The following is a 27,119-nucleotide window of genomic DNA, read 5'->3' as shown; positions in this document are numbered from 1 at the left end:
TAGGGGTCTTCTTTAAGCTCATAGGTTTCTTGGGATATTGCATGGAAACACATAGACAGAAGTTTTTTTAATTTATGAACTTGACCTTTGACATTCTGACCTCAAAATCAATATGGATCTTTGATAGGGAGCCGTTGTGTGAAATTTCATTGCAAAAGCTCAAAGGTTTCTTGAGATATCGCATTGAAACGAAAGTGTTAAAACAGATTTTTTTTTTATTTGTTACCTTGACCTTTAACATTTGAACCTAAAAATCAATGGGGATCTTTCTTAAGTCATCGGGAATTATTTTGTAAAATTTCATTGCAAAAACTCACAAACTTCTGGAGATATCGCGTGGAAACGAAAGCTTTTCAGACAGAACTAGAGAGGGACGAACAGACAGACCGAAAGTAATAATGTCTCTCTCTCCCTCCCTCTCTCTCTCTCTCTCGATCGATCGATCGATCTCAACATATAAAAAATAATGGAACAAATGAAAGATCTACTTTAAATTAGTGTTTTAGTGTCACAGTACGCGGCTTGATTTTTATTATAGAATAAGTTATCAGAATCAGTTTTAAAAAAAATACCCCGACTTAATTATAATAAAATCAGTGTTAAATTTGTTACTGAAGAAATTATTTCGGCCAAGAAAGGCCACTGTAAAGAATGCATCTACCTTTGACGTCATAGATACTAAAACGCAACAATGAGTGTAAAGTCATAATCATCACTACAACAAACATTGGGAAAAACACGGAGGTAAATTTATATTCATTTCTTTCAGATTTCTTGTAAAAGGACAGACTGATACTAAATAATTTTAAATACATTTTAATTTATTTTGACGCAAAGTCCTTTATTTTTCTAGAATGAAAACCATGGACTGCAATGAAATTCTAGATTTCGGAAAGAACCCTGTCACAGATGTGGTAAGCTTATAGTTCCATATATGGATGCTGTAAAGGCACCATCATCTTAGTCGTCATGTAACAAATAAAGTATCTGTAAGCAGTATTAGTATATACAATTAAAATGGAGAGCGTCTATATCCGTATGATTTTATTTCGAATTAAAATGCCTCATTTGGTCTTAGATTTTTTAAAGCGAGATACTTTACTCAACACTTTCTTTGTGAAATATGCTTCCACATATCTATTTTGTATTAATTTAATATTTCATTGCTTTTTAGGACACAAAACTAGATATCTTAAAATTCAGTTATAAGTGGTCTGACGCAGTTGAAGAGCAGGAAAAACGTACTGAGGTACAGATGTAAATTATTAATGTATACTTGAATTAAGCTTACTTTGTTAATAAATATTATTCTTTTATTTTAATTAAGCTACATAATGAATTTCAATTAACTATACGGTTGATAATTTTTTTTTTAAAATAAAACCTTATATACAATACTGACTAGTTCATGGTGATATAAATTGCTAACAAAATGTATTTTAATATATAGGAGGAAAAAAAGCAGCAAAGAGAAACGAAGAAGTTAGAAAAAGAAATTAAAGGGGAGGAGAAGAAAGATCGCGACAAAAATCACAACAGGTATTGTACAATATCTGTCCAAATTAGCACTATTGATAAAACTGCTATTGTTTTATTATTATTTCTATTTTGTATAGATGCAACATGTTCATTCTTTCCTGAGTATCACAACAGAAAAGCAGTAGGGGACAATTTTTTTTAACTTTTCGTGATTTTCTAATTTACTAGATCTTTGATTTGAAGAGAACGTTTGCCTTGCTTCTGTATTGATCACTTTTAATTTGCCCCTTCATTTTGAAATTGGCTACTAGTGCCCCATTCCAAAATAAATTTAAAAAGCAAATAGAGAATTTGTATTATCTGCATAAAAATATTATGAGACAAAAATGTGAGGTATTAACCAGTGACGTCATAGTTACTAAAACGCAACAATGAGCGTGACGTAATAGTCATCACTACAACAAAATTCGAAAAGAACTACAAAACACGGAGGTAAAAGTCACACAGATTTCTCTACTCAGTTTGTTTAGATCATATGAAATTACTGCAATATTTTTTTAAATTTAAGTAAGTATGACAATATATTTTCTTTTTGTAGACTAAAAACCATGGACTACAATGCTGTTTTGGATTTTGGGGAGAATCCTGTCACAGATGTGGTAAGATCCTTGTAGATGCTGAATAATCACCCAGTCACCCTAGTTTATATCATTCAGTAATATAAACTATAACATAAGCAATGCAAATGTATATTGTGTTGCAGAGTAATTTTATTTTTCATCTAAGATGGAGACCAACCACGCTCATGTGCATTTTCAATCAAAAAAGGCTTCATGTTGTCTTCTATTGTAATAACCCCCTATTTTAAAATGCTCTGTGCTTCCATGAATATGTTTTTCAAGTGTGTGGGTTTTTTTTCAGGATACAAAACTAGAGATCCTTAAATTCAATTACAACTGGTCAGACGCAGTTGAGGAAGAGGAAAGACGTATGGAGGTATAAATATAAATTATTAATGTAAACTTTTATTTCAATTAAGCTACATAAGGAATTTAAATTAATTATACTGTAATACAGTTGATAATTGTTTTTTTTAAATAAAAGCTAATATAAAATACTGATTAATTCATAGTAATATATTAATTGCTAACAAAATGTATTTTTATATAACAGGAGGAACAAAAGCAGCAAAGAGAAACTAAGAAGAAGTTAATAGAAAAAGAAATTAATGGGGAAGAGAAAAAAGATCGCAACAAAAATTACAACAGGTATTGTACATAATTTGCCCCTTCATTTTGAAACTGGCTGCTAGCGCCTCCTTTCAAAACTAAAATCAAAAAGTAGACAGGGGATTAAAAAAATATCACATTATTATGATATAAAAATGTGCAGTATTTACCAGAACTTTACGTCATAGTAACTAAAACGCAACAATTAGCGTGACGTAATAGTCATCACTATTAAAAATGTACAAAACACAGTAAAAGTCACACAGATTTCTTTACTCAGTTTATTTTTATATACCTACATGATTTTTTTAAGTATAAGTTTATGACAATATATTTTCTTTTTGTAGAATTAAAACCATGGACTACAATGCCATTCTAGATTTTGGGGAGAATCCTGTCACAGATGTGGTAAGATCCGTTCCATGATATACTTGTAGATGCTGAATAATCACCCAGTAATCCTGATTTATATCATGCAGTAATATAAAATTTATACATAACAATGTATTATGTCAGCAATACATATGTATATATTGTAACAAAATAATTTTATTCATGTAAGATGTGGACCAACCACACTTAACGCTACTAATAGATGTGTTTTTAATCAACAAAAGCTTGATTTTGTCTTACATTCTGACAATCCCCCCATTGTAAAATGCTCTGTGTTCCATGAATCTGTTTTAAAAAAGTATGGGGTTTTATTTTCAGGACACGAAACTAGAGATCCTTAAATTCAATTACAACTGGTCAGATGCAGTTGAGGAAGAGGAAAGACGCATGGAGGTACATGTTTATTTCTTACTTAAATGTATAGGATGAACCTAAGTTATTTGCATGTTGACCAAAAAAAAAGATGCTATACATTCCAGAATAATACAAAGTGATATCCCTTCTGTATTTTATTAGCAAGAACAAAAGCAGCAGAATGAGATGAAGAAATTAGAAAAAGAAATTGAAGGGGGAGAAAAGAGAGATAGCAGGTGTGGTGCAAAAACTGTCCTAAACACATCATTAGAAAAGGTTTATGTATCAATATTTCATAGTAATAGCACACTTTATAAAATATTTAATACTCGGTATTTGATATTATTTATAGAAAACAACTGGGAAACAGAAAAACTAATCACTACAAAACAAGGAAGCATGAAAAGTCCCATATGAAAAAATACCAGAAAATGAAACAGGAGGTAAAATATCTTCTAGTTACATTATTTTTTTTTTGCATTTGTATGTAATAATGTAATAATTTCTTAATTTATATTCAAATTTGATTTCAACAATGAATTCAAAACAAAACTCATAAAGTATTATTTTTAAAAAAAAGCGTAACTACTATGCAATCCTAACAAAATTAAGTCTTTTGTTCTTTTTTCTAGGCTATTGAATCCACCAGACACATGATTGAAGGAGATACATGTGCAGGAAAAGCATCTGGAGATAAATTGTCCTCCATTACAGAAATTTCCAAACAAGTTTTGTCAGAGATTATGTCACCAAAAGATTTGTTAGGAGAGAAGACGAATGAAGATTCTTCGGGAGAAAAGGCAACTGCTATTGATAAAAAACTGTTGGCAGCAAAGGACACTGCCTGTAATGGAGAATTATCAGAGGAGATGTCACAGGTATATGATGCTGTGTCAGTGGAGAGGTCATCAACCTGTGATGAAGATATGTCAGCAAAGGAGTCACCAGCTTGTGTTGAAGATATGTCAGAGGATATGACACCATTACATGATGCTGTGTCAGAAGAGATGCCTCCAGCATGTGAAGATATGTCAGCAGAGAAGTCACCAGCATGTGATGGAGAAATATCAGAGGATTTAATACCAGTATGTGATGAAGAAAAGTCAGCAGAAAAACCACCACTTTGTGATGACGATTTGTCAGAGGATATGACCCCATCAGCATGTGATGAAGATATGCCAACAGAGAAGACACCAGTATGTGATGATGATGTATCAAAAGATAGAACACCAGCACGTGATGATGAAAAGTCAACAGATATGTCAGAGGATATGACACCAGTGTGTAATGGGGATACTCTAGCAGTGAAATTACCAGTAAATAATATGTCAGAGGATATGACACCAGCATGTGAAGATAGGTCAGCAGACAAGTCTAAAGTATGTGATGAAGAAATTTCAGTAGAGAAGTCACCAAAAAATGATATTTCAGAGGATATGAGACCAGCATGTAATGCAGAAATGTCAGAAGAAAAGTCAACAGTAAACGACCATGTGTCAGAGGATATGGCACCAGCAGCATGTGATGAAGAAAAGTTAGCAGAAAAATCCCCACTATTAGTTGAAGATTATCCAGAGGATATAACATCAGTATGTGATGAAGATATATCAGCTGAAAAGTCACCGGTAAATGATAATGTGTCAGAGGATATAACACCAGTATGTGATGAAGACATGTCTGCAGAAAAATCACCAGTACATGATGAAATGTCAGAGGCTATGACCTCAGCATGTGATAAAGATATGTCAACAGAGAAGTCACCAGCATGTGATGATGCTGTGTCAAAGGATATGTCAACAGAGAAGTCGCCAGCATGTGACGATGCTGTGTCAAAGGATATGTCAACAGAGAAGTCGCCAGCATGTGATGATGCTGTGTCAAAGGATATGTCAACAGAGAAGTCGCCAGCATGTGAAGATGCTGTGTCAAAGGATATGTCAACAGAGAAGTCGCCAGCATGTGACGATGCTGTGTCAAAGGATATGTCAACAGAGAAGTATAGCATGTGACGATGCCGTGTCAAAGGATATGTCAACAGAGAAGTCGCCAGCATATGACGATGCTGTGTCAAAGGATATGTCAACAGAGAAGTCGCCAGAATGTGACGATGCTGTGTCAAAGGATATGTCAACAGAGAAGTCGCCAGCATGTGACGATGCTGTGTCAAAGGATATGTCAACAGAAAAGTCACCAGCATGTGATGATGCTGTGTCAAAGGGTATGTCAACAGAGAAGATGCCAGCATGTGATGATGCTGTGTCAAAGGATATTTCAACAGCATGTGATGAAGATAAGTCAACAGAGAAACCAACTGTATTGAATGAATTGCCAGAGGAAAAGTCAATAGTGTGTGATGAGAGATTTTCCAAAGAAAAGGCAACTGCATATGATGAAGTTTTGTTGGAGGAGATGCCAATATTTGATGAAGAATTATTAGAAATGAAGTCAATTGCGTGTGATGACATATCAGGAAATAAGACAACTCCATGTGATGAGAATTTTTTTAAAGAAAATTCAACTAAATTTGATGTACAATTGTCCGAGATGTTTGATGAAGATTTGTCAGGAGAGAAGTCAATTGTAAATGATGAAAAATTATCAGGAGGAAAGACTTCTGCATTTAATGAGGATTTGTCATCAGAAACATTATCTGATTGTGATGAAAATTTGCCAGAGGAGATATCACCATGTAATTTAGATTTGTCAGGAGAGAGACCCTGTGTGTGTAATGAAAGTGTTGATATACCAGTCATCCATAAGCAAGAAGTATCTCAGGGTCAGGAGAAAACGTTGAAGGTAACATAAAATGAAATAACTTATAAGAGTTGAAACATTCTCATTCAATTAATGTTGACCCATTCATACCTTCTGAAGGGTATGAGTAACATAGATATGATTATAATTTACAATTCCTTCTCTCTATCTTTTCAGCCTTTGATTGAGGATGGTTATGGTGATGACAACAGAGACAATGATGATGATGATGATGATGATGAAAATGGTTGGTTTGGTCCAAGGAAACTGTTCTTTTTCCATATAGATTATTTTAAGGTATAATTAAACTTAATCAAAATTTCTTTGGTTTTCTATTTCATGTAGAATCTGTTCCTAGCCCCTTTAGCTTTCTTTCTTTTTTTCCATAAATTGTAAACACTGTACAAATATTCATTTTATTCTAATGGCCTCTCCCTGATTTGATAAATCCTATATATGAATCAAATTCTTTTCTGTATTTTGTTTTTAGAAATTGAATGAAAGCAACCTAAGAAAAATTATCATGTTGTTGTGAATTTTTCCTACCTTGAAAACAAACACATGTTAGCTATTATAGATAGATATATATATATTATTATATTGAAAGTTTTAATGAATAACTATCATATTAATTAATCTATGTTTAATTTGTCTATTAAACTATTTTTTTTTTATTTGATGTAGGCTGCTGGAAAAGATTTCTGCTGACAAGAAAGAAAAGAAAGACATTTGTAATAAGATAGAAAACCTTTGTTTCTAAAGAAAAATTAAAGATTTTTTTAAAACTCAAGATTCTTTGGGGGTCATGATTTGAACAGATTTGTATCTTCACTACCTGAGAATGCTTCCACATAAATATGATTAATCATGACTTTGTCGTTTCTGAGATTTTTTAAAAAGATTTTACCTATATATTTCTATGTAAAATTTGATCATCCATTGTGGCCCCATCCTACCCCCGGAGGTCATGATTTGACCAAACTTGAATCTACACTATTTGAGGATGCTTCCAATTTAGTTTCATCTTTCCAGACCCCGAGGTTCTTGAGGAGAAGATTTTTAAAACATGCTGCCAAATTTTCATTATTTCTTAAGTATCTCCCCTGGAATGATGGCACGGCCCTACATTTGAACAAACTTAAATCCCCTTCACCCAAGGATGCTTAAATGGCAAGTTTGGTTGAAATTGGCCCAATGGTTCTGGAGAAGAAGTCGAAAATGTGAAAAGTCACACGGACCGGCAGACAGACAGATGGACTACAGACAAATTGTGATCAGAATAGCTCACTTGAACTTTCAGCTCAAGTGAGCTAAAACAAGTAATTTCACCCTCAGTGAACTGCTCGATAATACAGCTGCACAGTGATGAAACTCAACCAAAAAAAACCTTGTACATACAAAAATACTCTGGTCTACGTATAGATTCACTTGAGTTTCCAACTTGGTATTAAGTAAAACTTGTTACATTTAAATCCATTCAACATCCACTGAAGTCAGATTAGTGATTTCTTAAATCCACCAATCAAGCAATAAATACATGTACTAAAATAAGATTTCTAAAGAAGGGAACACGTAAAATAAGTTTCTGATGTTTTAATGCAATTTCCAAGAAAACAATTTATATATAGTTATCTACATATGATCACAGACCAACAGCTTATTATCAACAAAATAAAAAGACAAAAGATAACAAATAGCACACAATACCAACAGACATATGACACAAGAGTACTACACATAGCTATTACTCATACCAATAATAGATTGTACTACTAATAAAACTACCTTAACTTCAGTTTGATATATCAACAAATATTTTAATAAAGATCTTTACGAATTTTCTAATTTTATCAATCAAGAGCGTCCACAGTGACAAAAATATAAAAAAGACATTTATACTTGACTAAAATATTTCTACTTTGAAATATGTTGTTCAGAATGTATGATACTGTTATACTTTTAATTTTTGCCTGTAGAAGAAATATTCAACAACAAATAAGGTATACCTAGAATAGTGCTTGCTTCCTCCTAAATCTTACTAATACAATGAGCTAGAATAATCTACAAATAAATAGATTTCATAATCCCATACCCAGAAGGTACTGAATGCTCTTCAAAAGCTTTTCTCCATTTTTTTAGTGGTAGTACAATATTTATGTATAATACCCGGTATATTAATGAGTTAACAAACCAATAGACTGTATTGAACTTACATGTATACCCCATAATCATTAAATGTTACAAGTAAATAACAATTCAGACTAAAATAAAATTAGTAGAGGTTATTTCAAGTATAAATTCAACAATAAAGGAATGTTATTGGATATGATAGCATTGAATCGGACAAAAAAATTACATCAGAAAATCTGACAATATAAATATTTCTGTTTACAAGGTAGATTATCATTTATAATCATTAGCATGATTACGTTTATTTTCTATAAATAGACAAGACTAGAATGAACAACAGTACATCTGCACTCTCCTAATGCACACACACTTAACTATGACATACCTGGAACAAGGTAGACATCAATGCCACATAAATATCACATTTAAGAAAGGAATCATTTAAATTAAGTTCCCATCTGAAAACAGCAGTGTTTAATATTTTTGTTGTCTTTGTACATATTGACAAAATGGTGGCCACTCTCTTGAGGTCATCCGGGGTGGGATTTTAAAAATAAGCTTATGGACATACAATAGTCATACATTTATAACGTTACACATACATATACTACTGAAATACATTTCAAACTCTGATCCATATTAACTTACATTTACCAATCACAGAATGTGTTCAGGGACTTTTAACAAAATAATAACTAAAATTCAAATCAATGGCACAAAATAAAGAATTCCAAAAAATAAATAAAAGTCCTTCAAAACAGTGATTGCAAGCTTTCTGTTGAACACAATTAGATTATCTCAGTCTTATAGAGTGGTTGAAAGCTAGCACAATTGTATCTCAGAATCCACTTTAACATGAAATACAGAATGTGATCATTCATAGTAAGCTATTTCAATAAGCATGCCACATCTGCCCTACACTAAAATAAATAATTATGCTGTCCAATACCGCACCATTGTTTCTCTCTCCGGTAGTGATCGGAACTTCATGGATCCATCAATTCCACAAGAAAACAGATTATGTTCTGGACCAATGGCTACCTGTGTTACACCTGAGGTGGAACCAATGTTCTTAAAAAATGTACTTTTACTGTGTTCTCCTGGGAAATTGACGACCAGCTGATGAACATCCAAACCCCAGACCTGAAAAATATCAAAAGTCATAAATTATGTGTACATATAATGGTTCTTTCAGTATATTTTTTCTTTTATAACCCTGTTGCATGAGATATGAAAATAAAATGTTCAGATATGTAACAGGGAAGGAGAAAAAATGCAATAGAGCAGACCAGGATTTAAACCCAGGACCCAAAGACAATAGGCAGGGGCCCGTTTTACAAAAGGACTTACGACTTGAGACCAAATTTAATTCTTCATATAACTTTTTAATTAATATTATATCAAAAATAATTTTCAACTTTTTAAAAGGTTTACACAAACAATTTCAAAGAGAATAATTAACTTTGCAAAGTTTTACAATAACCTGAAGTTTTTGCTCTTAGTCATAATTTCTTTTGTAAAACGGGCCCCAGGTACTCCACCATTTGACCCCCATTTAGATTGAACCTTCCTAATTGCTAATCCTCCCTCCTTTAAGTTCTCATCTACCAGCCACCCTCCCCAAAGACACCAACCCAAACTCTTCTCTGGCAGGTTGTTCACCTGACACTTCCAGGGCACAGAACAACACCAAATGTAACAGGAAAGGGGAAAATAGAATGCTGCAAGGACCAGACCAGGATTTGAATCCAGTCCCCCTGGATTACTAGCCAAGAGCTCCATCAATCCATCCTGCCACATGATCAAAGCAGGCTGACCCCAGACATATAGACAGAAGACTAAAGAATTTTCTCATTGAAATAAATTTTTGAAGAAGAAAACATTTGGTTACTGACCTTAATATCTCCCTCAGCAGACCCGGTGACAAAGTACTCCTCCTCAGGGTCCATGGCTAGACATCTGATTGGTACGTCATGTGCTTGGAAGGTGTGTCTAAGCTGTCGCTGACGGATGTCAAAAATACAAACTTCTCCTTTTCGTCCTCCAGATATTAAAAGCTGGTGATGTGGTGCATATACAATGGCTGGACAGCCATGTTCATGACAGATGAATGCTAGTTACAGAAAGTAGGTGATTAACTCATGACAAAAATTCCACACATTTCACATTTACACTGTACTTTCATATTTCCAACAAATAGAAACAAAATTAGATTAAAAAAAGAAAAATATTTCTGAAACAAAATATCAGACATTGGCAGCGAATTTTTACTCAGAATTTTACTTTATGTATTAAGGTTTTCCATCACAGGGAACAGTTTTTTCTAATTGTTTTTAGTTTTAACCCCCTTTTATACTCACAATGTACACAAGCACTCCTAGGGGGCAGCAGTGTGTCCCATAAACAGACATTTCTGCTCTCTGATGAGTGGCCTGCTGTGGCAATGAGACTGGAGGAACCAATAAAGCTAAAGTCACTGGTTGTCTTATTGTGGCATCGCAAACTCTGTAAATAATCCAAAGGAATGAAATAAAGAAAAACAAAAATTGCTTTTAATGAAACTTTATTTGCAGACCTCAGAGTCTGCAGAATTCAGATACAGTTTTAACAGATCTGAAAGTAAAACATGTTTATAAAGAAGTACCAGTGACTGACAATTTTGCTTTGTGTATAAGCGTGATTCATTATATCTGTTCATTGTTCAATAATTGTGAAAAATATATTTTAAAGAGAAGAGGACTGTAAATCACTTCGCTTTAAGGGTCAACTCATAATAAGCATGTTCGCTATGATCATGTTTTACTGTATTTTGATATTCATGATGTACATACCAGGATGGGTTTGGTGAAGTTGCTGCCTAGACCGACTTGCCATAGACAGACATCTCCCTCAGTGTCACTCACACAGCACTGGAACAAAAAAACAGGAACAAATTTATAGTTTACAGATTAAAACTGAAATACAAGACTGAAAAGAAACATGCTACCAGAACCTTTCCATCTGAAATGTGTTTAACAAAAGAACAAAGCTAATCAGCTGAAAATCATCTGTACGATTTTCAATTTTTACCTTATTTCCCTGGGAACTAAACAAAACCTTTGTGACTTTGGGGAAGGCCCCTGGTTGTCGTAGCATTGCCAGTGGCTGCATATGACCCCACTCATACAGTCTGACACTCCCATCTGCACTGCCAGTCAAATCTTAAAGTAGAAAAAAAAAATACCTTCATTGCAAAGAATTTTGTAAAAGTGCAATTAAAATTCAGTTTTTACATCATTAAAATCCGAAACCTTGATACACTTTGAGTCAAAAGAAATAATTTTTTGTAAACAATTAATAAATAAATTTAGAATGTTCTGTGGGTCCCTTTAGCTTTTAGCTTTCCTGCCACAGAAAACATCCTCAGTCATATAGATAACTTACAGTGTTACAGTGACAAAGATGGAGACAGTTACTTGTAACTTATAGTGAGGAAGATTAGGCCAGCTAATTTACAGTGAGCAAGATTAGGTCAGTAAACTTTGGGACAGTAAACTTACAGTGAAGAAGATTGGGACAGTTAACTTATTGTGAGGAAGATTAGGACAGTTAACTTATTGAGAGGAAGATTGGGACAGACTAGGACAGTTAATTTAAAGTGAGGAAGACTAGGACAGTTAACTTAAAGTGAGGAAGATTAGGACAGTTAACTTATCGTGAGGAAGATTAGGACAGTTAACTTATTGTGAGGAAGATTGGGACAGTTAATTTAAAGTGAGGAAGACTAGGACAGTTAACTTAAAGTGAGGAAGATTAGGAAAGTTAACTTATTGTGAGGAAGATTAGGACAGTTAACTTATTGTGAGGAAGATTGGGACAGTTAACTTACAGTGAGGAAGATTGAACAGTTAACTTACAGTGATGAAGATTAGGACAGTAAACTTACAGTGAGGAAGACTGGGACAATTAACTTATTGTGAGGAAGATTGGGACAGTTAACTTATTGTGAAGAAGATTAGGACAGTTAACTTACAGTGAGGAAGATTGGGACAGTTAACTTATTGTGAGGAAGATTGGGACAGTTAACTTACAGTGAGGAAGATTGGGACAGTTAACTTATTGTGAGGAAGATTGGGACAGTTAACTTATTGTGAGGAAGATAGGGACAGCTAACTTACAGTGAGGAAGATTGGGACAGTTAACTTACAGTGAGGAAGATTGGGACAGTTAACTTACAGTGAGGAAGATTTGGATGACAGTAAACTTATAATGAGGAAGATTGGGACAGTTAACTTACAGTGAGGAAGATTTGGATGACAGTAAACTTATAATGAGGAAGATTGGGACAGTTTACTTACAGTGAGGAAGATTGGGATGGGGACCTATTCTTCTGACTCCTGCCACTGGTCGCTTTAAGATCTGTAATGTAACAACTCATTACCAGATTTTTGTTTGAAAAAACATCTGTTTTATCTAAACAAAACTGATTCTGTATTACAAAAAATAATGATAATCTTAGTAAAAGCATGCACATTAAGACAACCTCAATTTCAGTCACACATGATTGAATGAATATAAGATATAACTTTTATGTATTTCTAATACACTTCTATCTACCCACTACTTATGTACTAGATTATTTAATGATTAGCAAAACATGAGGTTAACTGAAAATTATAGATATTGTGCATAAAACTACTTGTATTTCACAATATTTACATTTGCAAATGTTTTCCCTTACATAACACTATTTGAACAAGGCGTTTTTACATCTCCGTAAAACAAGTTCGACATGTGACCAAAAATCGATTGTTTAGTCATAATTGATTTACATAGTTTGATAGTGACGTCATAAGCGATCAACGTTATAAACACATTCAATTTATACCATTGAATTTTGAAAAAAAAACTTTATGGGTTTCAAACTTAAGTTAAGTACCTTACTATTTGTAATAAATAACTCACAAATGTAAATGTAAGTAATAACCTATCATTTTTTGAGTTTTATTGGGATGTAAAACGGGTTGGCACATAATCAAATCTTCCATAAAGCCCTTCGGGCTTTATGTAATTGTTTTATCTAATGATTAGCAAAACATTTTACACTGAAAATTATAATATTGTGCATAAAATGATACTTGTATTTCTTAAATAATTAGTCAAAGCACACTCTTGAATCAATTATACCAACTTTGTGAGCTTGTAGCCAAGAGAAATCAAAATAAATTTTTTCAACCTAACTCTTATGTCATTAATTCAAATATCTTATGTCGAGATTTTTTTACTAACATATACATGTACTTTGGCTTGTAAGACCCACAAACTTATGTCTACCATGAAATGTAATTTTTCACATATATTATTACTGAACAATTCTTTATCCACAAAACTCCTCATAAACCCATATTTTTTCCTCAAACCACGAAATTTGATCCTACGAAAATATGTGATTTTACAGAACAGATTCATGATTACACAAACAAGGTGAGCAACTCCATATCAAGCGAATGCACTACAATTAAAATACATCAATGTATGTATATGTACAGTACGTCACAAAAAATAATGCAAATACTACATCAAACATGGAATAAAAATCAGGAAAATAATAAAAGATCAAGGTACTAAATTTAAAGGACTTGGCTTGGAAGTACAAAATGGAACTGAACAGTAAAGGAAGCTATGCACACCACTGACAACACTGGTCTTACCACGCGCAGTAGACGATGACTCCTGTCATGTATCTGTTGGGATATTTGGGGATTGGTTATCCCTGGGATGTTTATCCCCCTTGTCTGACAGACGGAACAAGAGAGAAAGACAGAAAGGTAACTTAAACCATAAATATGTGCATGTGATTTTAATAACGGCTTTACAGAATATCAGCAGTAAAAAATGAAAAACAAATCCAGAAAAGGACATTGAATGCATGCTTTATGCCGAGTATTATGCTTTTCACACACAGAAATTCCCTTCCTATTTTAAACATTCTGCAACCAGTTTATCAAGACAAATCAATAAATATGAATAATATGCAACATGAAAAGCTAAAAGTAACACATATCTTACATATATACGATATATATACACATTTAAATGAATTGTTATATATCTCCATACTGTGATTAAATGGTTAAACATACAAATACATCAATAGATTTAAAGTATGACCTTTGACCCTTGACTTACCACATTGGTGCCCCGTCCTGTTGGCCAGTTACCCTGCCCTGGGGTGTGGGGACTAGTGGCAGCTGAACTGTGCTGAGATGTCTGTGTGTCTGACGGTGTCTGAACCACAAAGAAATCTGACTCATGTGCAGCAGGGGCTGGGCTAAAAGAGAGATATTTCAATTGTTAACAGGTAATTCATAAAAAAAATATGCTAATTCATGCATGATAGTTTTTCATCCTCTTTACTAAGTTATCTGTATGAATAAGGACATTTAAAATTGACTCATCAAGTCTATTATCTTTCATGCATTATTTCTAATTCATTCTTTGTCTCAGTTTTGTTATTCTATTACGATGTCTCTTAGCTTGTACACCTTAAGCATACAACCCCTTCACCGCCAGCGACGGACAGTAGAATTGAACTTTATTACCTCCAACACTGGTATCCTAATATCATAGATATACTGCTGTGACCTGAAGTCCACATTATTTAATCAAATTGTAACTAAATACATGACACTGTATTGTCAATCCTTGGATATCTCAAAAGTTTTCTGCTCCATTAGTTAATTAAAATAACAATTTTTCAGTATTTATATAAATCTACTGAAGAATTTTGAGTACTGGTAGGAAACAATTACTGGTACATGTACTAGATATAATGTATTTACTTTTTGATATACAGATATCTACTAGATGTTATGTGGTATTTACTTTTTGATATACAGATATCTACTAGATGTAATGTGGTGTTTACTTTTTGATATACTCTATGTCCATTTCGTTCTCGTCCTCCAGCCAGGTGGGCGGGGTCAGTATAGGACCAATGTCCAGCTCTATTATCTCCTTCTGGGTGGACAGGGCCAGCAGGTTAGCATTGGCCTAAAATACAGTCAAAAAACACTCATCATAATCAGATTCAGACCTTCTATCATTTATCAACGTGCATTGTTTTTCTTAAATATCCATTGTAATAAAGTCTGAAAATTTAATTTCATGAGCTAGTTGTATTTTTAAAAGTATACCAAATTTAGGAGGGTATATTTTCTTTGCTTTCAACAGTCCATTCTTTTCAAGAACTTTAGTTCAATGCAATTAATAAAAGAAATTCAATATAAAGCAATCTTTAGACCTTAATTTCAAGCTGCAGTGCTTTTTATGATGTAAAAAGAGTAAAAAAAATCTCCTGGCATTCTTTCTTAATGCTTTTATGCATAAATTTTTCAGTTTTACAAATCCTGTGTACATGAAATCAATTAAATATGATCTCTTTATAAGTTAAAAAAATATTCATAGAAAAATGCAATAAATGCTTTTGGTATAATTATTTTTTCTTAAATACAAGTAAGGCATTGTCTTATTGATTTTAGAATGTCACAGAACTAAAAGTTCTGAAATAAATTATCCTACCTAAACAAAAAAGAGAAAACCCAATTTTCTTTGTAGTGAAGAATGAGAAAAGAAGAAAAAAAACCCACAATCCAATATTTAAAATGTAATTGTAATATTTATTAAAACAAGAGGCTTAGCACACTTTTTAAACCAAAAAGGCTTTGAAGTACTTGAAAAGAAGATTTTAAAAAGTTTCCCTATATATCCCTATGTAAAACTTGGGTCGGCCATTTTGGCCCCACCCTAGCCCCGTGGGCCATGATTTGAACAAACTGTTTCAGGATGATTCCACATTTTAATATTTTTAAAGATTTTTCTTATATATTCCTATGTAAAACTTGGGTCGGCCATTTTGGCCACACCAAATTTGAATCAGGCAAATTCTCATGGTTTATTTTTAAAGATTTTTCTTATATATTCCTATATAAAACTTAATGCTTATTTGAACAAACTTGAATCTACACTACCTGAGGATGATTCCAATGAGTTTCATATTTCCTGGCCTTGTGGTTCTGGAGAAGAAGATTTTTAAAGATTTTTCTTATATATTCCTATGTAAAACTTGGGTCGGCCATTTTGGCCCAACCCTTGCCCCGGGGGTCATGATTTGAATAAACTTGAATCTACACTACCTGAGGATAATCCCACATGAGTTTCATCTTTCCTGGCCTTGTGGTTCTGGAGAAGACGATTTTTAAATATTTTTCCTATATATTCCTATGTAAAACTTGGGTCGGCCATTTTGGCCCCACCCTTGCCCCGGGGGTCATGATTTGAACAAATTTGAATCTACACTACCTGAGGATGCTTCCACATGAGTTTCATATTTCCTGGCCCAGCGGTTCTGGAGAAGATTTTTTTAAAATGCCATTAATTTTTAGCTAATTCATGATTATCTCCCCTTGGAAAAGGGCGTGGCCCTTTATTTTTTTAAAAAATTTGGTTGAATTTAATGAAAATGTGAAAAGTTTACCACGACGACAACGACAACAACGACAGACGACGGACAAATTTTGATCAGAAAAGCTCACTTGAGCCTTCGGCTCAGGTGAGCTAATAATTGTTGATTTCGTTTCTTGAGACTGCATTTTTTTTTTATTTAATGTAACAAAACAACCCTGAAAGTACACTGAGAAATATTGAATGAGCTTTATCAACAAGGCTTTGGTGAGCTTAAATAACCCCCTCCCTAAATAAGAGGGTTCTGGTGTGCTCCAATAACCCTTCCCTCAATAAGACTGATCCAGTGTTATGTTAGTGGTATATAAACTTACATGTAGAACTGGATAAAATGTCTGCTGTAAAATTTACAGGAATTAGTATGATCACTACAAGGTTAACCCAACACCATGTTTACTTATGCAAATGATTTTCGGCTACATGGTAATATTTATGAAAGTCAGTGCACTTTGTTTAAACTAAATAAAAATAAAATTGTCTAAAAACATAAAAATATCAATCATGTAAAGAAAAATGCAGTGTTAATTGTTTCAGTCAAATATCATGCTTACTCATTTACAAGAAAAATTTTATCATATTTAATTAAAACATCATCTTTTAAGAAAGAAAATATTAGTTAATTGAATCATTCATTTTTTTCCCAACAATAAGTCTGAAAAATTCATTAATAAGTAGAACTTATTATATTATAGATGTGCATTGAACAGTCATCATAAAATCAACTTTAAATGAATTCAGTTTCAAATCATTGAAATGCAGGAAAAAGTACAATGTACATTGCCTCAAAACTGCAACATATGATAGTAACTTTATATACATACATATATACTCAAAGTAAAGTGTAAATTAGTGAGACTGATATAAACTTAAAACAAAATAAAAGAGTGTACAATGCAGCAGTTATGAATGCAACTGTGATATACTTGGAGCAAATTGATCAGAAAATTAAAAGAATCAAAGTTAAACTGAACCTCAAAGTAGATTACAATTTAGATATATCAAAGTAAGTTTTAGATGGAGTAAGTCTGTGCTGATAATAAAAATATAGATTTTGTAATTACATTTAAGAATCTACTCATCTGTTCAGAGTTAGAATACTCATTATTTATCTAAAAGCACAACAAGCAATAAAAGTCACTGATCTGCATTAAGAATAAATACATAATACTAACAAAAACTATAAGTAATCAAGACAAAATATTAAAAAACAAAACGATGCTACCCAAGACCCGAAGGTTGCAAACAATTGTCTTGCAAATCATGGATATGCAGTGTATACACAATAATGGTAAACATATTATAAAAGAACAAAATGCACTGTGATTCTCTTTTTTCTGTGCAAAATCTCATACAAATACGTAATGTGCTAAGCAATAGATTTTGATTTCATCAGTTGGATGAAATCTATTCCAACTTCCCCTCCTAAGATTGACATAGCACCCAAGACCCACAAGACTTAAAGCTACAAACAAACTTGATAGTACATGTATAGGCTTTTATATCTACTTCTGTTATACATTAATATCACTCACCACAGAAAGGACAGACTAAGAATGTTATTATGAATGTCAATTAATAATTAAATAAAATGCATATCATATTATGAAAGGTGTGTAAGAAAATGACACAAATATAAATTAACAGAAAAAATATTCAAATTACATGTATTCCTAAAATACATGTAAAATCGTACAAAGTCAAGACACTCAAAACTAAACTTCACATTGCAAAATGAAGACATAAAAAAATAGTGGAAAATAATTTAGAACTTCACTCAGAAACAATAAAATTAATAAATAGCTATATCAATCACACAGCAATCATTTTAAGAAAGGAAACCAAGTGGGGTTTTCAAAGAGACCACCTACCTGATTAAGAGCAAATGCTAAGATGATGTCCTGTTCTTTGTGAATGATCTTCATTGGCTCCTTGACCTTCAGATTATTCTCAAGGTCAGCTGGAGTTGTTGTCTCCTGTTATTTGAAATCAAATTTAAAAGACATAAAGGATGTACATATTATAACGCGAGATAATTCAAAGGTCAAAATGATACAGTGCCAATGTACAAAATTACTTGATAAACAAGACTTAAAAAAATATTTTATATCTTTTGACCTGTTTTATTTTTAATTTTCTGAGATGTACTATACTCTTTATTTCAGAATCTGTTAAATTTCTGGGTACGTACATGTAAATATGATAAATCATTAACATCAATTATGTGTCTAAAAATAACCATAAACCTACTCCTGATTGGTTGATCTTCTTTCTAAATATATATCTAATGAACACTTCTTTTAGGCATTCCTGCTTGATGAGATGAAACCAGAGTCTTTTGATGGGCAATGTGGAATGGGAATCTCTGAAGACAAGAATTTTCATTTCAATAGCAAAATATTTGAGAAATGAAATCAATGTGTAAAAAAAATACATATATAAATTAAATTGTATAACAGTAATAAATTTGCAGGACTTAAAAGTCACATACTGTAGAATTACATTTTTCTTGAAATTTATTTTTTTTTATACACATACAATGATCACGATTTTGTTAAATAATTTTCTGATGTTATGATGACACTTTCCTGGACCTACAACTAAATGAATTTTCTATAAACAATAGAGAGACTTACATGAAGGGTGAGTTAGAAGGATTTAAAAGAGCTCTGAACTTGGAATGTGGCTTTCCTGGAACAATGTCCACTTGAAGATTGGAAATAAAATCATCTGGAGGTCCAGCAAATAATTCTAGCTTCCCTTGTAAAACATCCATCCAGCGTTCCAGAGTTTTCAACACAGCATGCATCAAAGGTGAACACACAGGCAACTCTGAAATTATTTTTTCCCCAATTTTACTTAAAGGTTACACCATTTGAAAAACTGAACAGAAAAATTGTTTCACTGTACTGAAGACAAAATATTATCATTTACATATACATTTTTCTAAGCTATTTCTATTATATCTTTGGTATCGAAAGAGCAAAACAGGATGTATAAGACATTTTTTTTCTTACATAAAATCCTTTTTTTTATGAGAAAAAAACTTGACAGCCTTACCGGGTAAATCTATTCCAACTAGTGGCAGGAATGTGTTAAAGTTATGAAGCACCAATTTAATGATGTACTTAGTTAGTTTATTTAATACCCAGAAGCAGAGAAGAAGATTTTCAAAGAATAATGCATTTTCACTATATAATCAATAGAGCCCCGCCCTAACACAAGAACCCCTGACCCTGGGGCCATAAAATTCACAATTTTGGTAGATGCACTCTTGCTCATCATAACTATGTACTTAGTTAGTTTATTTAATACCTAGGAGCAGAGAAGAAGATTTTCAAAGATTTAATGCATATTCACTATATAATCAATAGGAATAAGAAGTTGGATCTGTGTGCTGCTGAACAGCTGATGTGGACCTGTAACATACAGAGCTTACACATAACACTAACTTGTTGTTCATTTACTTTTTATCAAAAATATTATCATAAAAAAATTAAAACCATAAACACGTTAAAATGCAAATTGCATAATGGATTAATTTTTTTTTAAATATGCAGAGTTGACATATTTCTACTTTCAGCAAAAATACATGTTTATTTTTATTTTAAATTCTTAAAATTCTCCCTTTCTCAGCTTTACCAAGAACTGAATCTAGTGTCATCTTCTGACTCATAATCAGATTCTTCCTCTGACGACAATGAATCCTCAGAATCATACTCAAATGTCCCCTCTGCTGGACTGGTAAAAGGCTGAAAGGTATATTTAGAAATATTTTATATCCATCCGAAAGCAGTAGTAATATTCATTTTCATGCGCATTATATTTTGCCTACAACTCACCAGATGTCATGCAGTAGATAAAATTATATATGTTAAACAGAATATAGATAAATTATTTCCTTTTTTGCTACATCTAGAATCTCTAATTTGTTGAACAGTTATACACTGTACCATTGCAAGTGAGCTATTTGAACACAGTAGCAATGACATTATTTACGTAGTCAAATCCAATCAACCTGAATTTACTTTTTCAGCAGTGAATTAAATTTGAAGCCTTAACCATTTGCAAAAAAAAAAAAAAATCATGCCTTAATTTCAGTAAAAAAGTTACTTTTCAGAAGATGTTACATTCCTGACATACCTTTGTCATGAAGAATGTGACCATGCTGAGTTCTGGGGGTATGAATGTCTCCTTGACTGGTTTCTCCTTCAATGAGACTCCACTAGTACTTCCTCCCCCCATCACTTTCTTCACCAGCCTCAGCCGCTGCTTGTCCACCTCATCTGTACCTTCTGGGTACAATGTTACATTGAAAAGTATTTCATAGAACAAATTTACCTACTTGCTCTTCTTAAATGAGTTATTTTATTTTGACATAAAAACTTCTACTTCAGTGAAATTTATTGCTTTTCAATTTGTTTCTCTTTTTACACCTTTTCTAAATGCACAAGAAGCATTGAAGATCTTTAAAAAAATTCATTAACAAACAATTATAGTTACAGCAACTAGTAATATACACAATGTACATGCATATTGTGCTGAAATTGTATTCTACATGTACATTGTTTGAATTTGATTTATTAAAATATGAATAATTCCAATTCATTTTATAACCTTGATAGAATTATCCTTACTTAAAGGTACTGGAGAATCGGACACCCTGAGAACTGTTCTTGCCCCTCCTCCAAACAAAGCACACCACATCTGTGTGACGAATCTGTGAGCGATGAGCCGGTATAACATGTTGCAGTCATATGTGGCAAGGGCAGTCACCAGTAGACTGACATACACAGATACTAACGTCTCACACAGCAGAATGTGGAGTTTCTGAGCATCATCATCCTTCTCCCGGGCCAACATCGCACGTAATCCATGAACACCTTCAAAACCAATGATGCAATATTCATTTTGGGATTTAGCAATCATAGAAGCACCATATAGTTACATGTATACATGTATAATCAAGAATTTTTTTCATGAAAGGAAAATTCATATTTCTGTGCTCATGAATTACTTTTTACAAGTAACCATTGCTATGAAAATGTGGGATAATTAATACCTGTACACTGTACATATAAGAAAAGAGTAACCAAAGTTCTGTTCCTTCTTTTCATATAAAAGATACTCAAAGGAACAAACCTGGCCATGCAGCTGGAGACGTGTTGATTTCATCCCCAGCACTCGATTTCCGTCGATACCTCTGAACACCTGCCATTAAGTGACCTGCTTGAGCACTGGTAAAATTATGACTGCAACCAAAACCGAGATACCATCAGATAAACACAAGAAAATTCATAAAATATGTCAAAAATATTCTGGTTTGAGAGCAACTGTTTGAATATAGTGTAAAAACATGTACATTGCTGCAAAAATCTGCCTCCAGATCTCACCTAGTAAATCCCTCCAGGGTGGCATCACTTGTCTCATTAAGGGAGACCACAAAACTATCACAGTCACACAGACACTGGTACACACAGGCTGACAGGGCCAGACTGAGGTTCCGCATTGTCAGTATAGTGTTTATAGCACTGCTGATCCCTGGCGGTGCTGTCATCTCTATCACAGAGTGGAGGAGATCCTGGGTCATACACTGTATGTGTTTAATGGGGTCGGCCACCACTGTCTTAGAGCTGGCAATGCTGGCAGAGAGGAGGGGGAGAGTTGTGGGGAATGGTAAGGGGGAAAACAACTGCTGCTGAGGCCTCTCTTGTTGGTGTTCCTGTTCAGAAAATATTTGGTTCAACTCTACCAAAAGCCATTCAAGTTCAATATGACAACCTTTCACAGCTATGTTTATAAAATTTCTGAAGGCAGGAGGTGAATATAAGACTAGGTTGTTCTTCATTTAAAGAATACTGTAAACATATTACATTTAGCGGTGTATTCTATTTAGCGATTTTGGCGGAAAGCTGAGTCCGCTAATTCAAGTCCATCGCTAAATGTCTTGTATATTAACTTTTATAACTAGCAGATTCAGACAGCGCTAAATCAAATCTATGCTAACTTGTTGAAAATTTAATTTCCGCCAAATATCGTACACGCCAAATGTAATACATTTACAGTATATATTTTCAAAAATTTTTGCAGACACACAAATTGAAATCTCTTCTTCATGTTTATATCATTTCAATAGAAAATATTGTAATTAATTTAAAGTAAAAATAATTTTGATCATAAATAATCTTGCCTGCAATAGCAGCAACAGTTCCATCTGGACGGAGGCCAGCCCACCCCCTCCTGAGCCCTGTAACATACAGTAACTGGCCAGTGTCCGTAGCAGCTGGTGGTGCATCTTCAGCCACTGCTTCCTCCGAGACATACGCTCCAGCTTAGCTTCAAAGTCCATCTTCTCTGCCAGAATGACCTCATGGAGGGTTGGTTTAACGGACACTGCTGAGGAGTCAGAACGCATGGATAGTGACCTGTGAAGCTTTCTGCTTGGAGCATCTAGTAAGAATGAGCTGACTTCTTCTGAGGCGTCCAGTATACTGGCATTGCTCTCTGTTAAAAACAACACATTAAAAAGACTTTGTCATCTTGTAAGTCATTTCAGTGTCACTACATTAGATATACAATTAAACTTTACACTAAGAGCCTCAGTGATGTACAAAATAATTTTGTTTGTTCTGTTTCTTTTGTATAAAGCTGGTTTTGTGCATGGACTTTTACATTGTTAGAATCTTTTGCATGTTAAGCAGAAGCGGGAAGATTTCACAACTTACCCATTCACTAACACAATCATATTAATGTATCAAAGGATCATTTATTGCTTGTGATTTTTTTCTCTAATTTTTTGGCCTTTTATTGAACAGAATGTAGATTTCTGCAAAGTCATTTTTCATCTTTAGCAACTGTTAATATTTCTTAAGCAAATACTTGTGTAACATGTATCTAAAAGCACTTTACATCACAGCTAAATAAGGCACTAGAAGTAGAACTAAATACTTTTTAAACCTTGCCAACAAACTGAATAACTTAGCAAAGAAAACTAAAAGAAATTGCTTTTTAGCCACAGTTGACTTTCACTGGCACAGGGCCTAAGGAAATATGACAAGGAAACTACAGATTGTAAAAATATATTGAAGAACATAGCAGCTAGGTTCACGAATCTTCAATATCATGTACTAGCAGTTTTGATGCATTTCACAAATTATGCAATTAAATTTCTTAAGATTAATAATCAATAGTAAGATTTTTTAGAAGTACAAGTATACATCAACTCCATAATACATAAACAGAAATATTAATGCTACATATAATTCCAATTGTTTCAGATGGATTGTTATAATTCTTTAGGATGGAGAAACCATAGGACAGAGTTTTCCTTAACACCAATGCAGAAATAAAATATTTGTATATTGATAAGAATTTATAGGAACTCGTAGACTATGGTAAAGTTTTAAATAAAATGCAAGGCATGCAAAATAAAAGCCTGTTGACACTGCTAGAGAAGCCAAGCTTTGATTTGAGACTTCATACCACTCAGTTCAATATAGGACGCTGGATCAACACAGTCTAACATGGAACAACAATAAATATTAGATATCATTTCCCGACTTCTGCATCCTTAAACAACATTAAAAGCAAATAATATTATTATCATTCTTTGTTTCTTTAATGATCCCTTGCTTAATAATTATAAAGGATGTAAAAAGATGTTTTTTTTCACTAGTATTTATGCATCACATCCCTTTTCTTGCTATACTATTCCATTTTAAATCATAGGGCCTTTTTGCTGTGTTATGGTTATACTTAATGGCATTAATGTACTTCTTTCAATATTTTTTCATATATTTACATCTAAAGTAAATCAAAAGTAACTGGGTTTTTTTCTCATCAGGCAAAATATTTTGATGTTGAATGGCCTATTAGCCCCCCATTATTCTGATCTTATATATATTTATAACATGCAATACAAAGACAACACATTATATAAAGATATGCTTAAAAATTCAACCTTGTCCCCTAAAAATGAAATCATGTCAGACACATAGCATACTTTACCTTCAAAAGATAGTTGTGTTTGTTCTTGTTGATTGTCTGTTGGGAATAGAACACCTTCTCCATAGTTACACAGATACTGTAGTACCTCAACCTCTCTCTCCAACCAGATGTAAAGTTGAAACCTAAGACATATCATCACAAAATTTTTAGTGCTACAGAAATATCACAGAAATACAAAAACAAAGAAAGCATGATCCTGAACATGATTCTACTTTACCTCAGTTGTCCACCATCCACTTCAAATCCTGTGGCAAGTGTCCTCATCTCCTCCATTAAAACCTTAAGGCAGGCGATGAATTTGTATTGCTGTGCAAAAATGTCTATCTGACTTTTGTGACTAGGTTTACTGTCTGAACAAACTTCGGCATGTCCATTTGTCAGAGCATCATCCACAACAATATTTGGGACCTTCTGCAGTTTACCCCTCTGAGAGGGCTTCTTCTCCTCCTCTTCTGGGTGGTGTTCAGTTTCACTTTCCACTTCACTCTCCCCAGAACTGAGGGTGAATTTGGGTTCCTCCTCTAAGTCAAATCTGGACACTGGAGCTCCCCAATCAAAAGAGTCTCCCCTATCTTGCTTTCCACTGACTGGTGTTGACCAATCAAAAGCATCAGCTGTTTCTCCATTCACCATTCCATTAACTGAGGGGCTACTCCAATCATACCCTGGGTTTGAGTCCTTGTTTTTGATATGGTCCTCTCCCACTAAGGTCCCTGTACTGATAGGCTGGGGTAGTGGTTTATCTGTCTCACTCTCCTCCTCCTCATCACTCTCTATATCCTCCTCTGTTATTATATTAGGAAGCTTGGACAACACTTCCAGTGCCAGAAGAGGACAGCCATTTTTATAATGAGTGTGAGCAGTCCTAAAGAACAGCCGCCTTTCTATGGGGGTGACTTTGTCAATGAACATCAGGGAGTCTTGTTCTTCAATGATTGTTTGTTGGTGGGTGAAGCCTGGGATGACCCCTTTCCTCTGGGCTAATGGTGCAGCAGACGTTATCTTGTGCCTCAGAATAAGGGGATGGTTTCTAAGGTAATTATAAAAATTGAAAACATTTGGTATTGCACTTTGCCCTCCTAGTTCTTGATCCTCTGGATCACTGGGCTTTAACTGGGTCTTTGCAGAACTCGACAAAAGTAAAGTTTTCAATGATTTTCGGTATTCTTTAAAGTTCCACCAAGCCATGCTTCTTAGGAATGGATCAGAGGTGAGTTTCTCTGTTAAAGCTGTTTTAGGGTCATGATCTTCACACCCCAGGACATGTTTGCGTAAGACTTGTTTGGCACTGTCAGGCATCATGGTCTCTCCGTCATAAAGACGACACACAACTAAAGCCAACTGAATATCCTCCAAATTGTTCAAACAAACCTGTTAACCACAACAAGATAAAGTGTATCTGTCAATTTTTCCAAATCAATGAAATTAAACAGTAAAAGAACTGCGAACGATTGTATTGTTCTCCCGCCTACCTCCAAGTCAATTTTCAAAAGTTAACATATTCGATTAATGTTAATTCGATTAATTATTTGTCTAAAACATTAGAAAAGATATAAGGAACATTTAATCATTTCCAAGACTATTTCAAAATATGGTGATGCTTGAAACTCCGATTTTAGTGGAAAATATCGTCTACCCCCTTTTTTTCAAGAGCTGGAATTATGGATAATTTACTGTTTAGCGCTGGCATTAAGACAATTATTCAATTACCATTGAACTGTTCTCAAAATATGGTGATGCTTGAAACTCCGATTTTAGTGGAAAATATCGTCTACCCCCTTTTTTTCAAGAGCTGGAATTATGGATAATTTACTGTTTAGCGCTGGCATTAAGACAATTATTCAATTACCATTGAACTGTTCTTTGTATTAAACAAAGATTTTATGGCCAAATTGCTATTTATATTGAATTAAATGGTTCCAAAATGTAGGAGGAAATCGAGAGCTATCGTGCGTATTTCTTACTGAAATATCATATTTTTTTTCAACATTTAAATCTTAAGGCCTATTCTACGCATTCACATTGACTAATTAGCATAATCAAATATTAATACATCTAGACCCATGCAAGATTCTACAATGTATATGTATTTCTATTCACCATATTTTATTGTGTACTTGAATCAAGAAACAATATGCAGCTTAAAAGGTGATGGTAAATGATTATCACTAAATCAATTATGTTTGCAGTATGCTACATGTACATTTAAGGAATGACTCTAATTCTTGGCCAGATTATCGAGTATAATATGGTTTGGGTCAGTTTACGCTTTAT

General features: G+C 33.5%; 4 protein-coding genes across 4 annotated transcripts in view; 2 read left to right on the top strand and 2 right to left on the bottom strand.

The window, feature by feature from the left end:
• The first annotated feature begins 702 nt into the window (after positions 1-702).
• Positions 703-5,464, top strand: LOC134283149 (glutamic acid-rich protein-like). The gene is made up of 12 exons (XM_062765608.1): positions 703-744; positions 854-914; positions 1,175-1,249; positions 1,451-1,539; positions 2,078-2,138; positions 2,401-2,475; positions 2,653-2,747; positions 3,056-3,116; positions 3,420-3,494; positions 3,618-3,691; positions 3,808-3,898; positions 4,088-5,464. The coding sequence occupies exons 2-12, from the start codon at positions 855-857 to the stop codon at positions 5,462-5,464; spliced, it is 2,133 nt and encodes a 710-aa protein (XP_062621592.1). The 5' UTR covers positions 703-744; position 854.
• Positions 5,465-5,538: 74 nt separating this feature from the next.
• Positions 5,539-6,957, top strand: LOC134283095 (uncharacterized). The gene is made up of 3 exons (XM_062765530.1): positions 5,539-6,251; positions 6,387-6,506; positions 6,894-6,957. The coding sequence occupies exons 1-3, from the start codon at positions 5,580-5,582 to the stop codon at positions 6,915-6,917; spliced, it is 816 nt and encodes a 271-aa protein (XP_062621514.1). The 5' UTR covers positions 5,539-5,579; the 3' UTR covers positions 6,918-6,957.
• Positions 6,958-7,787: 830 nt separating this feature from the next.
• LOC134283131 (dmX-like protein 2) lies at positions 7,788-19,957 on the bottom strand. Its single transcript, XM_062765586.1, has 14 exons — positions 19,899-19,957; positions 19,475-19,670; positions 19,089-19,203; positions 18,710-18,814; positions 18,374-18,388; positions 15,247-15,371; positions 14,508-14,649; positions 14,030-14,113; positions 12,677-12,737; positions 11,409-11,539; positions 11,171-11,248; positions 10,700-10,844; positions 10,235-10,452; positions 7,788-9,482 (listed from the first exon to the last, which is right to left on the bottom strand). The coding sequence occupies exons 2-14, from the start codon at positions 19,645-19,647 to the stop codon at positions 9,273-9,275; spliced, it is 1,602 nt and encodes a 533-aa protein (XP_062621570.1). The 5' UTR covers positions 19,648-19,670; positions 19,899-19,957; the 3' UTR covers positions 7,788-9,272.
• Positions 19,958-20,205: 248 nt separating this feature from the next.
• The window catches only part of LOC134283147 (dmX-like protein 2), a 33,666-nt gene continuing 26,752 nt past the window's right edge, over positions 20,206-27,119 (bottom strand). The window contains exons 27-36 of the mRNA XM_062765607.1: positions 25,063-26,216; positions 24,846-24,967; positions 24,321-24,356; positions 23,029-23,342; positions 22,232-22,560; positions 21,981-22,090; positions 21,476-21,721; positions 20,982-21,133; positions 20,481-20,590; positions 20,206-20,257 (exon numbers count right to left, since the gene is read on the bottom strand). Of these exons, the coding sequence (XP_062621591.1) occupies positions 20,206-20,257; positions 20,481-20,590; positions 20,982-21,133; positions 21,476-21,721; positions 21,981-22,090; positions 22,232-22,560; positions 23,029-23,342; positions 24,321-24,356; positions 24,846-24,967; positions 25,063-26,216 (2,625 nt within the window). The remainder of the gene's footprint in view (positions 20,258-20,480; positions 20,591-20,981; positions 21,134-21,475; positions 21,722-21,980; positions 22,091-22,231; positions 22,561-23,028; positions 23,343-24,320; positions 24,357-24,845; positions 24,968-25,062; positions 26,217-27,119) is intronic.

The sequence above is a fragment of the Saccostrea cucullata genome, unplaced genomic scaffold, assembly GCF_032062105.1.
Source record: "Saccostrea cucullata isolate Sc308-1 unplaced genomic scaffold, CSIRO_AGI_Scuc_v1 ctg326, whole genome shotgun sequence".
Classification (NCBI taxonomy): Eukaryota; Metazoa; Mollusca; class Bivalvia; order Ostreida; family Ostreidae; genus Saccostrea; species Saccostrea cuccullata.
The sequence above is the reverse complement of the archived record's forward strand: the minus strand, read 5'-3'. Positions and strand labels throughout refer to the sequence as shown.